Source organism: Marmota flaviventris, chromosome 16 (genome assembly GCF_047511675.1).
Source record: "Marmota flaviventris isolate mMarFla1 chromosome 16, mMarFla1.hap1, whole genome shotgun sequence".
Taxonomy (NCBI): Eukaryota; Metazoa; Chordata; class Mammalia; order Rodentia; family Sciuridae; genus Marmota; species Marmota flaviventris.
Window position 1 is genome coordinate 17,190,193 of NC_092513.1, and position 17,430 is coordinate 17,207,622.

The window sequence follows — 17,430 nt, forward strand, 5'->3', positions numbered from 1 at the left end:
GTCCTGGCTGGATGAAAGGTGGACAGGCAAGAACTGCACCCTCAGCAGAACCTTCACACAAATAACAAAAGGGATTTAGTCACTTGATGCTACCAATTATCACCCCAAGGCACAAAACATCCAGGGAAATGTAAAGCCCCCCCAGGTCTCATATTTTTAATAGGAAAAATACTAGGATGGTAGAATGGAATTTCTTAGTTTTCTATTTTGGAGAATACTACCAAGCATATTGGATTAAATAACACTCCCTAATTCTACACCAAAGGGCAAAAATTCTGGCTATTCCTCAGCACCAGGTTGAGGCAGAGGAGAAAGGGGGTTGAACCCTGGCATGTCCCCTGACTTATATGCTTAATTCTATAAAGGTTCTAGACCAGTGACCTCTTATCTATCAGGACAAGGAGTCGCATAATGTGTTTTTAAGGCTCCTCCTGATGATACTTTATTAACATGAAGATCTTCTCAATTTTGGAGTTTCAGTTGAATTCTGCAGAAACAAGGGTTTATAAGAACATTTCTTTTAACTAGTGAATGTGCATAAGTTTCAGAGAAGGTAAATTTGAGTATAACTGAGTTTTAATAACACTTCTGAAGTACCGTAAAGCCTACACATAACACAATAGTGTTTGGTGTCACAGTGGGAACACAGTTATGGGTACTTGATTCTAATTAGCTAAGAAAGCAAAATGCTTTAAGATTTGTTAAATCTTAAAGCATCAGATTTGTTTTAAAGCAATTTTGAAAATAAAATCTTAGTTATAGCCCATCTCTCTTATATCAACCTGCATACAAAATGCAAGTTTGTATCAGTTATATGCCTCAGGTGTGTAAATACTCTTTTTTATTGTTTTTTTTTTTTGGGGGGGGGGTGTGGAAATGGAATCCAGGAGCCTGTGCAAGTTAGTCAAGCACTCTATCACTGAGCTGCACTCAGCCCTTATTTTTGATCTTTTAAAGGTACTTTCTAAGGATTTCTGAGAAAGTAATAATTAAACTGTTTTAAAAGTTGTACTAAGTATAGATTTACTTTCTCCTATATAGTTAACCTGATTTTCATTTCCTCAGAGAATCACCATAGATAAGCTACTGAATGCATCACAGTGATTACATTGAAAATTCCCACAAAGTTTGCTTACATGCCCGATGGCCTCTTTACAAATTTGCCTACCATTCTGTATGCCCCAAACCAAAACACAGGCATTTAGGCTGAGCCTATCATCAGTGATTTGCATTAATAATAACTGCAATAAAAATATACATATATTCAAGTAAATTTTCTGTCCTAGCAACACACAAATGTTTGTTGAAATTAAAAACATTAAGAGTAGGACAAAAATAGTCTTCTCTTTCGGCATGAAAACTGTTGGAAGTACAACCAAAAGACAGTTTGGAAGATGCTACTCTAAAAATTCAGTGTTTAAGAAATGAAGCAAAATTCAATAATGAGGAATCACTCACCAATCTGTTTTCGTCAAATACTTCAAACAGGAGCCTGTGATTAGAAGGGTTTACCTACAAGGAATACAAACAGTACTTCAGATATAAGCAGAAATCACTGGAAGGATGAAATAAGGGACAGCAAGAATAGGATAAAGCTTTAGAATGCATCCAACTGAAATGTATTAACAAACAAGGAACCTACTTTTCTGGAAATTCTGTCTGCTAAATAAAATTTTGTGGTATTGATTTTTCTATATAATATCAGAAAAAGGCAAAGGTCCTTAGCTATTTTTTTTTTAGAATAAGAAAGTATAATTCTGAACAACTTTAAAGAGTTCCTAATCTGCTGGACAAAAGCTTCCCATGCCAATAGATAAAGTCCCTGCCTGAGGGGACCTCTTAGACCTGGTGGTGGTGGTGATGATGATTAAAATAATGAAGAAAACAGTAAGAGCAGTTATTTACCATTGTGGGCTTAGTTTTTAAGTACCATCTCCTTGTTAAGCATCAACTATACCTAGTCTCATTCAATCTTCACAGCAATCCTATGACATGTAACTATCACCTTTATTTCATGCATGAGAAGCTGAGATCATGCAGGTGAAGTAACTTGCCCAAGAGCCCAGAGAGAGCATATGAGGCAACCAGGATTTGGAACCAGGTCTGGCCTGCTGTTGTTCAGGGCCTGGGCTGTGAACCATCAGCGACAATCAGAAAGAAAATGCCCCTGCTTCCAGCAAGCGGGGGCCAATGTCAGAGCTACTAGGCTTTTAATGATATTTTTTGCCTTTCTGTTTTTACCGAAACCTAACCAAAACAGCCCATATATCATCAATCAGATTCAGGTATCATTTACTAACTACCAAGTGGTGAGAAATGGTGCCAGGAGTTCTCGTTTGTATTATCACATGTCAGGGGAACATTCTACCCATAAGGACTTCTCTCTCCTACGTGAGGAACAAGGCCCCAGGGAGAGTGAGAATGCTTAGTGGCTTTTCCAGGGTCAGAAAAGCTGTAAACAATAAAGCCAGAGATATAATCCAGGTCTACTGTTAGGAGGCCTTGGCTGCTTCCTGACAGAGAATGGAATGAAATTACATTTGACCACATAAGCACAGTGAGCTCCACTTGTGTTTTTGGCCCGATGGTTGGCCCATAGCCTCCATGACAGAGCAAACAAATGGCTGGTGGGTTTGCATCTGCTCAGAAGCTTTGGGAAGCAAAGTGCTAGTTACCAGTGAATGAATTCACAGGCCATAGCAAGAGCTGGGTACATAGGTGGCAACAAAGATTTGCAGAGGGACTAAAAACAAAGATTTTGAAAGCAAATAAGCAAAAACACTTAAATGAATTTATAGCCAAGAATCACTGAAAAAAGTTTCGGATGTACTATCACTCACATAAATATGATTTAAATATAAGAAGTATGAATATTTGGAGTTTCACAAGAAGGAAGCTGTATTTGAGAGTTAACTAAGGGCAAATAACACCTCATAGTCCCCAATAGCTGTTCAGTACTTCGCAGAGTAATTTAAAATACATCTGGTGGAGGCTGAACACAGGATCTACCAAGTATTAAAATATCAGTGCCATATTTCAGCTCTGAACATAACAGAAAACAGATGCAGGATACAGTAATCCAAGTTTGGAGTACAGAAAATCCTACCTCAACTGAAAGAAAGAAAGCAGGACAATTATGTGGGTCTAATGGCAATATAGTTCTTTGAGAATCTGCATTAATTAGAAGATCTAATCTGGTGTATTTTTGCAAGTGAGCGTCTATTAATACCATAGATATATAGATATTTTTAAAACTTTCATTTTAAGGAGAAAAATACTTTCTTTTAAGTAAATAGCTGAGCAGTTTAATATTTCCAAAATTTTGGCAACAAAAAAACCCAGCGACAACCAGGAAAGCTCACTAAGCAGAAATCTCAGTTAATACAGAAATCAGTCATTTCTACATATAGCTGTTCTAGATATTAAATAGAAAAGATTGGGAAAATTTTACCTTATTTTGTGGCATATAAATTCCAGAAGTAATTTTACAGTACTCACGTAAATACATATACTAAATATCTGAATCACAGAAAATTTCCTTCCTAACTTTAGGAATGTAATTTAAAAAAAAAAGTTAATTTGAGGTGTTGGGGATTAAACCCAGAGCCTTCATGTATGTTAGGCAAATGCTCTAGCACTGAGCTATAGTAAAAGCCCCATAATTGGCATTGTTTAGTGCTTCTATGTTTCTACTCCTGTTTAACTATAAAATAATTCATAATCCATGTCACATAGGAATAAACCATTGTTTAAAATTACATTTGATCTTACTTTTTAAAGAAAAGTTTATAGAGTTGCAATGATAAAATATGGCATTTGGATAACTTTTTTTTTTATTTCCCCAAACATCTTCGGATGAAACAGTGCAGATTTTGTGACCACTATTCACTCTCTTGCAAAATTTAAGACATTAGGTGGTTACTCAAACATTTCTCATATTAAAAGGAATTTCTCATTAAAAATATAACAGTTTTCCCTCAATATTTATTATGATGTATCAATCTAGGTATCAATAACAAGTTAGTACCAAAAAAAGAAACTTACTCTAAAATAAAATTCTTCATTCCACTTTGGGTTCAGCGTCTGGAAGAGAAATGATTTTTTTAAATACATTTTACAGTCTTGGAAACTAACAGTTAACTAGCACAATACAGGCTTCATATTTGTCTAAATATTTTTCTTAATAAATATTTTTAAATGGCAATAAAAACAAAATTTAGTCAATTACTTGAGACTATTCTACAAACTAAAATAGGAGGGAGTATACCTATGAAACCAATGATTCATAGATATGAAACCATATTGCATGCTATCACCACGAGGAACAGTACCAGGGACTCAAAAGAGAGCCATTAGCATGAAAATATAAAATTTCCTTTCAAGAAATTAGCATTAATATAATTATTCTATCAAGAAGGAAATGAACTTTATTGACACCCCTCCTAAAAAGCTATTTTGGAGAGCAATAAAACAGGTTGGGGAAGTCTGAATTCTTTACATATAAATTTAACATCAGAACAATATTTTATAAAGAATATCAATGATGATCAGACTTTATAATACACAAACTGCTGGTTATAATGAAAAGGATGCTCCCCCCAAAAACAAATAACCAGGTTAAAAATATTTACCTACTTACCCTTCTGTCTTCCTCCCTCCCTCCCTCCCTCCTACCTTCTAGTTATCTCTTTATGTGCATATCTCACAAAAGCATGACAAAGATACTTTTGCCCTTGGTATGAATGAGACAGACTGCCCAGCATCCTAAGATAAAGCACCTTCTATGAAGGAACACACACCTATGTGCATGTGTGGTTTGCACAGGTTTAATATTCATGAGCATATCTCAAAAATTATGAGTAGGGGGAGGAGGAGGGAAGGGAAGAGGATGTACCTGAGACTGAAATGGAGCAAATTAAATTCTATGAATGTATGATTATGTCAAAATGAATCAAATTATTAATGTATAACTATAAAATAAAAACATTTTTTAAAAATTATAATTTGAAACTGAAATTTCACTACCTCATCCTCAGCTACAGATATTTTTAAAATAATATTTGCCTTCATCCACCTATTTCCTTTAACAGAAGCAAAAATAAAATAGTACAGTGCACCATAAAAATACAAAACTCTAAACTGGCGTAAAAAAAAAAAAAAAAAATCAGCATTTTTTTCCTCCATCTGCAACTCCACAGTCAACCCAATTCTAAATAATAGGGATCCATACTTTTGGATTTGAATGGAGCAGGGGTGGCTGTGGGCTGGGGAGGGAGCGGCGGCGGCTGGGCCCAGGGCGCAGTGTCCAGGAGGGAGCTCCGCGGAAGCGCACGGGTGGGCAGGCATGGAAGCAAACAAGCCAAGAGCATGAAAGGAATGAGAACCAGTCACAGGGCCACCAGGAAACCGAGGAGACCAACGACAATGGCAGTTTTTCCGCTCAGGCACGGCACGACGCACAGGCATACTAACCAGGCTGCTGGGATCGGAGCTGCACCCTCCACCGTGCACAAGGAGGGGGAGGACCTCCCGGGGACAGGAAACATTGCAGTGTCTCCAGCCGCCGCCCTGGGTCCTTGGCTCTGCGTCCAGCAGGTGACCAGGGCCCCTGCTGCCTTCCCTGAAAGGTGCCCCTGCTCACTGCTGAAGAACAAGTGATAGCACCTAACACAGGGAACAATGGCCTCCGTCCTTCGCAGGCATCCTCCCACTAATCAAAATACCGGCTTCTGTTTGCAAAACAGATTTTAATGCCGGTCTCAATGCCAGGTCAAGGGCACCCTGCATTACTGTTCCCTGCACAGAAAGACCTGGCTGTAGATCCACGGCTCGAGAGTTACAGTATTTTTAAAGCACAATGCTGCCCAAGAAGTGTGTGGAATCAAGAGTTAAACATCTGACCACCCCCGCAAGGCAGTGAGGAAACAGTAATAGTAACCTACAACTAAATCTAAAACGGAGCAAACTCATTTTTGACAGAAAACGTTCATCTTCCATAAAGCCCTCAAATATGAGGTAAATATTTGCATATGTTTTACATATGCATCCAAAAATATGGGGGCAGGCAATTTTAACTATGGAAACAAATGTGTGACGACTATACAGAAAAATAAAACTTGTACACATATATGAATAAAACAACATGTATATTTTAAAGTTTTCAAGTAGTGAAGCAAGTATTTTGCTTTCTTTGATAATAGTTGTTTCAGGCTAAACCATTCCTTTTGTGCCAGTTACATAAATAATTCCATTTCATTAAGCATATTCTTGGCAAGAAAAAAAAATTACCAATTGTAATGACTTTTCAGAATGTTGTTTCTGCAGACATTTAACTAAAAATCAAAATTGGTATCTTGGGTTAATAAAGAAAAGTTTTTGTCTATGCAGAATTTAAATTTAATACTGGTAGATGCTTAAAATAAAAACAGTGCCATCTTAACCTTAAAATATAAATTTGACAACATTCAAAATACATAATTCCATTGGGTTAAATTATGACTTAAATGAATTTTTAAAAAGGATGGGCAACCTACCTTTTTAATTGTTTTTGTCTGCACCAAGGCAAGTTCTCTATTCTCATCTGCTACGTACAATGAAAGTTTCACATATGGATCACTGCAAGAAAATATTTCAGATTTAATAGGATTATACTTTTCATTTTAAAAAAGTAGTCAAACTGAATGAAAATGTAAAGATCATTTAATGTTCCAGTTTGTATTAATTTAATAAACTAAGCGACAACATTTTAACATACCTATAATATGCTCAATAAAGTTTTTTTTAATCAACCAGAGCCAATCATATTTATTTCACAGACAAAAAGAAATTGACATTCTAACTTTAAAGATGATCTTCCCTACAATGAATTAAAATTAACTTACCTGTCATTTTTTTCTAGACACATTCTGAAAAGATTATAAAAAGATTTTCTAAGAGGTATACAAAATGTGTTCACAATAGTAAAATCTAGCTAGAAAATTCAGTTTTTATCTTATTCATCTTCTTACTTTTCCCTGTGGGAAGTTTTTCTTTTAGTGAAGGCAAATTCAATAGGTATTCATTTAAATAAGACTTTCCATTTTATAGGTAACACAAAACAGAAAACTAAAGCAAAAGGTCAAGAGATTACCCAAAATTAGATTTGAGAAAAGTCTACATTAAAACTCAGGTTGCCTGACTACAAGTCCCAGAATTCTTTGTACAGATCACAAAAATTCTTTCCCTGAGAAGTTGAAATCTTCTAGCAAGATGTGTACTGGAAGAATTTATAGAAGAATGTGGACTATCTACTAAGAGTCTAAGTGTATTAATACTCCCTAATATTGCTAACTCAGGGATAGCTCAGATGTAGTCCCTTAAAAAAATGAGGTCCTTCTGGAAAATCATGAAAAGGACTCCTATATACTCATTTCCCCAATTTTAGTCATCTAATTATAATTAGATAGTTAGGGGTACAGCTCAGTGATACAGCATTTACTCTAGAGCATTCATGAGGCCCTGGATTCAATTCCCAGTAACACACACACACACACACACACAAAATCAAACAATTATCTGTAACTGGCAATTCTTTCAACCCATCATGTTAGCTTCATACCAATTTGGGAGTTATCCTTTAGAGCTATACCATAACAATTAACCTTTATTTTGCAACTTCCAGAATGTTTCCGAAAATTACATAGAGTACTCTAAAATACTAAGACTATATTAATTTGTATTTGCTATCAAAAATAAATATGCCATAAAATCTTTTATAAATATTGATAATACTAAGATTATAATCAATATACAAAAATAAAGATCACAGCACAGTGGAAAATAGTGCTACTACATGAATAGAGATATTAGTCAATCTTGCCTTTGGTCCATAAATTATAAACCTTGATTTGGTTAAAGAACATGTAACCAGAGGCACTCACTGATCCTCATCTGGACATTTAGAGTCAGGAAAAAAACAAGCCAAGTACAGACCTAATCTAGGTCCCAGGCCCTAGCAGCTTCCTCATGGGGACCAGTGGTCTGAGGTGAGAGAAAAAGTTACTGTCTAGGTGAACGATGCTCAGGTGTCAACACATCACAACCTGGTGGTTAAAATACAGACTTGGGACCCATGCCCAAATTTTAGTTCAGTTGGTTTGTGGTAGGACCCCAGAATTTGCATATCCAGCAAGTTCCCAGCAATGCTGAGGCACCTGGTCTAGCAACCACACTTGGAGAATCACTGTTCTGTGTGGCATTTGGAAAGAGTATTTTGTCACTACAGAAACAAAATTTTCTATTTCTAGCCACCAAATTACTGCTAAAAACACCTCAAAGCTTGATTATTTCCATTACCTCAAGAACAGGCTTCCAGGGCACTGAATGGGCGCACTTGTGCACACAGAAACACACAATCTTGCATTACAGGGACTACCATTCACTGCTGTCCTGTCTAGTTTTTATGTCCCTCAGCTTTCATGATTGCTGGCTACTATATAACTGCAATAAAAAGCTAAGCCTTCACTTATCCACATTCTTCTACTAGTCACTTATTTACCTCAGTTTTTATTCCCTGAATAGCTGATAGTAAGTGACACATGCAGTTGGGGGTTGTGGGGAGGGTCTTTGAGTGTGGGACAATGTCTTCTAGCTGTAGTGAGGAAGACAGAGCTGAGCACATCGTGTCTCCAGTGCTCATCCAGGAAGGCACTAGTGTGTGAAAACCCTGTCAAAGATCAACCAGAAACTCCGGGAAGGGAATTCAGCCTGGCAAGGGAACCGCAGGCCACGGTGCTAACTCAAGGTCAGTAGGGTGTGAGCTCCAAGGGAAGGGAAAACAGTGAGTAGTTGGGACCACCCTCAGGAAACAGAAAGGGGACAAGCTAGGACTTAACCACTTTTGACTTCACACTATTTATGAATGAGATGGGAAGGACAATTCCTAATTCACAGGGTTATCACAAGAATCAAAGAAAATAATGTACAATCACTACCCAGCACAGCTCCAACATACAGCTGCAGATGCTCCATCAATGCCAGCCATTATACTTGGTATTCTCTTCTTTCCTCTCTCAGGATATTTGAGATTCTTTGCTTTTTTTCTCTTTATTCCCTACTTCTGTTGCAATTACTATTGACTTCACACGATTTACTACATAGTACAAGCTGGGAGCCAGCCAACCACAGCTCCCTAAGTATTTCATGCTTCCTTCTAATTCAGACCATGTGTGAGCACCTAGGGGATCAGGGTGGGGATGTCCAAAGTCACTCCTGCACCTGGTGGCTGTCCTGGGACTGGTATTCAGTACAGCTCAGGCTAGAGTTAATATGACTCTTTGGAGGGGGTGAAGCTAAATGCTTTGCAGGACTTTGGATGGGAGGAGAAATTCTGTTCTGCAAAATTTTAAACATTACATTGTTCCTTCCAACCTCTCCAAGGAGACGGCAAACTGGTACTAGCATTCAAACCACCTCCTATTTACTGAGTGCCTATTACATGCAGGTGAAGGGATAAGCACCCAAAATAGACAGAAGACACTGTCCTTGCCACATCTGAATGGAACCCAGAGAAACAAAATGACAACTGTGACACAGTGTGCCAAGAGCCCAGGAACATAAGTTAGTAGAGCAATCCCTCAACTCATGCCAGTGTCACCTGGAATCTGGGCACCTGGCCTCACCCTAGACCAGGAATCTGCACTGACCAATATCCAGGTGATTTCTCTGCCTCCATCCATCTGGGCACCACTGCCAAAGAGGAGTTCTCTGCCTGTTTGTCTTTACTCCCTACTTCTGTTACAGTCACTGATTTGACTTCACATGATTTACCAGAGTATGGGGGTGAAGGCCAAGATCAGGGTGAGGGGATTCTAGGTGAAGGATTAAGTGGTAAAGGTTAATGATGTGTTGGGCTGGGATTTTGAACCTTAAAATATCCATCTGGTTGCAGTGTAAAGGGCTGAGGAAGAACAGGCCATGTGGGCTCAAATCTCAGTCAGCCACCCCACTGGAAGTAAAAACCCATCTCCCCTGTGTATAGCTGTGTGACTTGGGAAACTCTCATAGTTTCTTGTGCCTCAGTTTTACCATTTACATAATGGGGATAATAATAACAGTTCCTTTATAGGGAGGCTGTTGAGAAGACTAAAATAAACAGCCATTATCATCTTCACCATTATGAAACTGTTGAAGTCCAGAAGACTCATGGTCAGGTTCATTATAAGGAGACAAAACAGCTGGCAGGGAGATGAGCAAGATGGCTCCTGCCCCAAAGAATGAAAAAGCACTCCACGGAGGTCGTGAGGATTAACCCAAAGAAAGGCTCAGGAGCTCACGCAAATGTGGACCCAGTAGACCAGAATGTAGAGAGGCAGGCTAGGAGGAGGGCAGTCCACTTAAGCCCAAGTGTGGGGTCTCTTGATAAGTTATGTCATTATACAAGGGCACCTAGTCACTTCAGACCTTTGGCTCCAAGTCCATGATGGTGCGTTTGTTTGTCAATTTGAAGGGTATATCAAAGAACGAAGGTCTGAGCTGTCAGAGAATCCTAATGATTGAGCTCTATTTCAACTAGAAGTTGGAACATTCATACTGGCCTCCCAAAGCAAACGCTTGCTTGAGCAGACCACAAAATGCACCCATAGGACCTCAGGTGCCTCAGTACTCCTCAGCAAGCGTACAAAATTGAAAAGAAGAAATACTTGGGGAATTCAAGCTGTCCCTCCGAAACAAGATACCTCATCTGTACACAAAAGATTACATTTGGGGATGGGGGTTAAAATGGTGACAAAATTTTATCTGAGAGAAATGAGATGTAGCACAAAGGACTGCATGAGATCAGTGGCTGAAGGACAGATGCCCTTCCCCTAAATGAAATAGCAAGAAACCTAACAGATGTCAAGATAATCAGCGAACATTTCCTACTGCCTACTCTCTCAGAAGAAGCCACCAAGAAAGCTTGATCAAAAATCCATTCTGATTTTGCAAAACTTCAAAGAACTTTTTAAACCGTCATCTCTTTCATTCTCCACATGGAGCCCAAACCTGAAAATTCTGAGCCTCTGATCAGTCAATCCTAAAAAGGCCTGCAGGTCCACACTGACCTCAAGGGAATTTACAGAGTTTAAGAAATGGAAACCTTATTTGGGGGTTACATTCCACCTGCATCACTGCAGAGCAAAGATACTATGGATGATGTCATTTCTCAGCCTTTCTGTGTCTGCCCTGTTGCTCAACCTTCTGGGACACACTGAAGAAGGACAGTAAGTGTGATACGTCACTAATGGCTTGACCATTGGACTTGCTGAAGCGCTCTAGATTTTTCTTTTCTTGTTCTTTACTCATTTTTATCAGAATAGTCTTTGCTGAGATCCACATATTTTCAGGGGGACAGAGCAGTGAGTAGAGGGCAGGAAATCCTTCCAGTGAGCCCCATGCTGAGGTGGATCCCGTTCAGACTGTCTTATCAATGGTAAGATAAGGTATCTACTGGAAGATCCCTAGAAAGGGAAGATCCCTAGAAAGGCATCCTTATAAGACAGCTGGCCTCCAGAATCACAGTGAGAAAGGTCTGACTTCTGCAGAAGCCTCAGACCATGCATTCTTCCCTAGAAAGCAGGGCTCCACACGGCACCAGGCACCTGTAGGAAGGTTGTGTCTTTGTTCCCTATTAGCAAATAGCAAAGAGCTAATGGACACAGCACCCAATTACACAGCATCATAGATCAAATTTATTGTGACTACCTGACACACTAAGAGTTACTCAGAGAAAGTTTCACTGCAAAACCCATTTTATTAAGTGAAAACTTGTTTGTTGAAGGTTTCCTCATTTTTACTATTACCATTAGTGTTACATAAATTGCTTAGATCCTCATTTTAAAAAAATCCACATAAAACACTTCCAAATAATGTAAAAAGAATACATAGGAAGTGTGAGAAGAAATAAAACACAAAAATACATGGAATAATACCAAGTCTGAAGTTTGTTTCTAACTAATTATCTGAGATTAAAAAAGGTATCACATTCTAGGTGAGGCAGACATTTTAATACTCTACTGGAAAGACAAATGGTAAGTTTCCTGGAAAGTAAGATGACAGAAATATCAAGAACATTCCAAGAGTTGATGGATGCCCTTTGATTCATCAAAAATATTCCTAAGGACTAACCCCAAAGAAGTAATCAGAGATGTGAGTAAATATTTATCTGCAAAAAATATTCATTACAGCATCCTATGGTAATAGGAAAAATTAGAAGCAACCTTCCAGTTCAATAGGAAAATGATTATATAAATTATAGTACGTTCATGTGCTAGAATGTTATAAATCATTAAAGTAATATTTTAAAGAATATTTTTAAATGTAAGAAAATAATCAGGGTATAATATTAAGGAATAAGCAGAATTTAGAAATGTGACTAAGCAAGACATGGTGGAACACCTCTAATCTTAGCAACTTGTAAAGCTGTGGCAGGAGGATTGCAAGTTCAAGGCCACCCTCAGCAACTTAGCAAGGCCCTGTCTCAAGATTTTTTAAAGTGCCGAGGATGTAGCTCAGTGGTAAAGTATTCCACTGAGTCCAATTACTAGTACTGCAAAAAATGAAAAAAATGAGACTAATTAAGATATATATGTATGAAAGTAACTGAGAAAAAAATTTTAATAGCCATTCTCTCTAAATGAGAAGTTTATGAATCATGTTTATTTTATTTTTCATAGTTCCTATTTTTTAAAAAAAAACATTCTACTGTGAGTAGGTACTTTCTACTTTTATGACTACAAAAAATTATGTGATTACCAATAACAGTTATATACATGCTTCAGCTACAGTTTACTCTTCAATGAGGTACTGCCTTGTGAGTTCACGGCCAGCTGACACCTCAATTACAAACCCCAAAGAGCTTCACATATGTTTTCTACTCAGAAAACTATCTTAAATAGACAACATTTGAGATTTTGAAAGAATATGCTATAATCCCAGCCCTCAAAACTAGCTGAAAGGCATGAAGAGTTTGGAAATATATCCTTCATCACCATTACTGAGAATGAGCCATTTACTCTAAAATACGTTTGATTTTTCAACAAATACAAGAGAGTAAGATTATAGTCAAACGTATTCTTAGATTGGTTCCAAGTAGATATAAAGGGCATTAAAACTTTGTCTTAGGCATAATCTGTGAAGTTGCTGAAAAATACTCGTGTATTTTAATTTGGATTTTATTGTCTGGAGAACCAGTGGAATAGACATATCCTAAAACCTCCCTAGTCACTCAAGTCTTGAAGTCTCTAGCCAGGATGACTCCCTCCCTGTGACCCCTTGCCATTTACAACCAGTCCCTCGGGGAGCCCCTGCTGTCTGAGATACACATACACACAGCTCTCATTCTATCTTGTAGATATGAGGTGGCTCCTGAAAATATTAATTCCAAAGAGTTTGTAAGGAAAAAAAACAATGTTGGTTCAAGGCCAGTGTTCTCTTCCAGTAATATCCATATTGTCCAGAGGAAGTCACTAAAGGGAAAGTTTCACCTGTAAACTACTGAAATACCCATACTTCTGCCAAACACAAAGACAGCCTATGACTCATCTTCACCAGCAGCCTGTTCTGTTCTGCATCTTCCCCATACGCGATTTCTTTTTATGCTATTAACACTTTAACAGAGAGCAATAAGACCATAAGAAGAAACAAACTTCCGTTTCTGGAAACATGATTCACAATTGATCCAACTGCGTAAAAAGTCACTGAGCATTCATTATGGAGGACTTTGGCAGACCCCAAGGCAGAGCAGAGGAGTAAAAGTAAATAGATGCAGACCCTGCCCTCAAAGAGGCTGCCTACCCACCCTCCAGAGAAGCTGATGTCAGATGCGAGTAAGTTTGAATGCAGATTCCACCTTTGAGAAAGCTGGTGTTCTTTCTTGCCCACATGTGCACTCTAGGAAGCTCATGATAGTGTGTATTCTAAGATGATTTGAAATGCAGAAAAAAAATCTTTATGAGCACTGGTAATAACCTCCAGTATCATTTATCAAGTACCTTCTGGGTGCCTAAAAGCATTGGGCTTGGTGCCTTATGTACATACCGCCTCTAATTCCCATAACAACTCCAGAAAGAAGAATACTAGTATCCTCATTTCACACGTGAGGAGAAGAAAAGGTTGTATGGCAAGATTCTGAAACTCATTCTGCCTCCCAAACCCATAATGTATCCAGAAGTACAACTGGCTGCACTGTGCTGTCCTCCATGATGCCATTTAAGAAAGCCAAAAAAACTACAAACAGCTCAAAATTCAAAAATAAAGACTAGCTTAGGAAAGAATACAAAGAAACACATGTGACTTACATATGTGCTCAATATACATACCTACATGTGTAAAATGCTATGTAGCTATTAAAATCATAATAACCACCATCACCTGCATTTTGTTGAAAGATTAACATTCTATTTAATCATGACTATGGAAGCAAACTATTGCATCATAGAAAAACAAACCATACAATAGTGCATCACTGCACCAAATAGATCATAAGGGTTTTTTCCTTCCTTTCATCTCTCTATATTTTCCAAGTGACATAGATGTGTCACAATCTGCAATGCTAAGAGTGAAAGGTGATACAGCTAGTCTCCATGTGGTCCCAAACAAATGGGATCAATTAGAAAATTTAAAGTTAAAAATATCCTATGTGGGGAGGAAAAGGAATACTGGGGATCAAAATGAACCCCACCGTTATATGTAACTAATGTGTTAATTTTTTTAAAAAAAATTAAACAAATGTAATAAGTTAAAAAATCCTATATGCTTCAATAAAATAGGTGGGGGAAAAGACATTTCTAACATTAGTATCAATTTCTGATTTAACAACTTCCTTTTTAAGTAGGACAAGATGTCTCAAAGAAATTTTCTGCATGCATATATACTAAATGAAGTAAAAAGGAACCATTCTAATTTTCTTAATTTCTATGCCAAATATCTTGTTGGTGCAATAGCTCTCATAATCAAAGTAACAGCAAGGATCCATCTATGGGTCTTTGCTAAGGAAGCAATGTTTAATTACCGCATCGATGCCTGCCATCCTCTCTACAATCCCTTTAGGGGGTTCCAAGACACACTCTGTCAAAGACCTCAAAAGCACTACCTCCATGCATATTGAAGGATAAGGAGCAATTAAAACCTGTTTACTTGTGAGAAATTACCAAACATCCAACTGATTAGACAAGACCTTGCCATAAAGGATATCGTCTACAAATAATTCCAGAAGGCATGAAAACGTGCAAACCCACAAGCCACATGCAAACATACAGGGAGTATTCAACAACCTGGGAGTATTTAGAAAGTTTAGAGGAAGCCAATTGAACATACAAAAATAATCTATGTACAGAGAGCAAGATATGGAATTCTCAGATAAGAAGTTGTTCAACTAAGTTAAAATTACTGCGATCACTACTTTAGTACAGTGCAACTGTTTATCATACAATATACAATAAGCATTATAGAAACCCTCAGCCAAACGAGAACACTGCATCAAGCATCATCTCCCTCCAAAGAGAAGAGCCAGATCCTCTCCTTACTTTCCTCCAGGCCCACTCACCAGAGAAACCTGGAGGTTGATATGGGCCAGAGTCCAACAGCTCCTATGGATCCTAAAGTACTGTGAGTTGCTAAATCACCCCTGCAGAAGTTCCTTGAAAACTAGTCCAATTTTACCATTTGAGCAATATTTTATAGTGTAGCAGAACTAGGAACTTTGCCGACTGTTGATTATCTAGGCCTGGGAAGGCAGCCTACACTGGGCACATGAAGTTGTCACATAAGAAGGCTGTATCACAGGATACTGATCCTACAAGAAACTATGAAGTGAGATTTATCATGGAAGAACTCCAATATTCCCTACCAATTCCCCTCATCCCAGATCTTCCTCAGTCTTTTTCCGCCCACCTACTGAGGGTTTCATTCCTCCTCTCCTTTGGCATAGCTATCCCTGGGTGGTGCTTGCTCCTGAGAAAGGTGAGCTCAGGACAGTTGGGATTGGCAAGCCCCCTGCTGCATGTGCATAGGGAGGCTGAAAGGGTGGACACCTGGGTCCTCCACACAGCAGGTATCTGAGGAGAGGGCAGAAGTCTGCGGAGGAGGAATTCCTGGAGCAGAAGATTTCCAACTGAGCAAGTGTTACAATTACCTTGATCAATTCACGGACTGCTGGGCCTTGATCCCCAAGTTTCCAATTCAGAACCTCATGGTTTGCATTTCTCAGTTTGCTTGCCTGAGCACCCTGCTGTGGGGACCACTGCAACTCCATCTTTCCCCCTTTCCTCCTTTAGGTTCCAGCATAAGGAGTTCATTCAACTCCACACTGAGGACGGAAGGATGGGAAGGGGATGGAGACAACTTATATTTCTAGTGGATACCAAGGACTTTGCCTCTCCTGGGGGCTAACTGGGGCCACTCGACACCACACCCATGTGCTAGGGTCACAGGGAGGACAACCTGCAAGGCCTACCTGCAATTATAACTTACCAGCCAGAGCACTTTGAGTTTACTTCAGTGGGGGTGGAGGTGGAAGGGAAAGAGCAAAGTCAAGTCTTGCCAACTTTAAACAAACAAACAAACATCTTTTGTCTAATGCCAGAACAGTTTCAAGTACTTTGTCACAATAGGAACCTGTCAGGAATCTAGTCCTAAAAGAAATAAGACAAAGAGAAAAATTCCGAGATACGATCCCGTCAGTCCATCTATTTACTTGTTCTACCGAGAGTCTGCTGGTATTCCGAGTTATCAGACCTGCTCGTCCACTTCCCTCGTGGTTAGAAAAAGTCAAGCCAACTAGAACTTCATGAAGCAAAAGTCCAAAAGATACACTCTTGATTATGTTATATATTTATTTTATAAAGTGGCTCCATCCATCCCCAGTTTATAAAGCAATTAGTCTAACACACAAACACAGACGCAGAGATGCTCTCAAATCAAGTTGAGAACAGACTTCCAAACACACTCTTCTCTTATAATCCTGAAAGTCAGTTCCTTGGCTAACCTCACCTGGGTTCTCATGACCTGAGAAAACAACACTGGACAGGCAGAGGAATGCTAAACTTGATGCCAAAGTGGAGCTCACACTGAGCTGTGTCAAACAGAAAAGAGGGCAGGTTCTCAAGTGCAGAACTACTTGGGGAATTCAGCCTTTATTAACTAAATAGGGAGAAAAGGATAGTTTTAATTAATTCTGGAAGTCATCCCTTCCCAGGGCACAGCTTGCTTTTTACTTGTAACCAATATGACTGTGTCCCTATGGAAAGGGGAAATCTGGGCACAGAACAGACATGCACAGGAGGAAGATGACTTGCAGACAGGTGAGAAGATACCCTCTGACTGGAGTAGCCCATCTAACAAGCCAAGGAACATTCAATGTTGCCAGCCAGCACCAGAAGAGCAAGGAAGGAGTTTCCCTAGATCTCAGAGACA

The 17,430-nt window shown here is 38.8% G+C and overlaps 1 protein-coding gene across 1 annotated transcript in view; it reads right to left on the reverse strand.

Moving 5' to 3' along the window:
- Nedd4l (NEDD4 like E3 ubiquitin protein ligase) overlaps positions 1 to 17,430 on the reverse strand; it is a 304,001-nt gene that overhangs the window by 131,355 nt on the left and 155,216 nt on the right. Inside the window, exons 3-5 of the mRNA XM_027949006.2 lie at positions 6,534 to 6,615; positions 4,045 to 4,083; positions 1,459 to 1,512 (exon numbers count right to left, since the gene is read on the reverse strand). Coding sequence (XP_027804807.1) covers positions 1,459 to 1,512; positions 4,045 to 4,083; positions 6,534 to 6,615 — 175 coding nt within the window. The remainder of the gene's footprint in view (positions 1 to 1,458; positions 1,513 to 4,044; positions 4,084 to 6,533; positions 6,616 to 17,430) is intronic.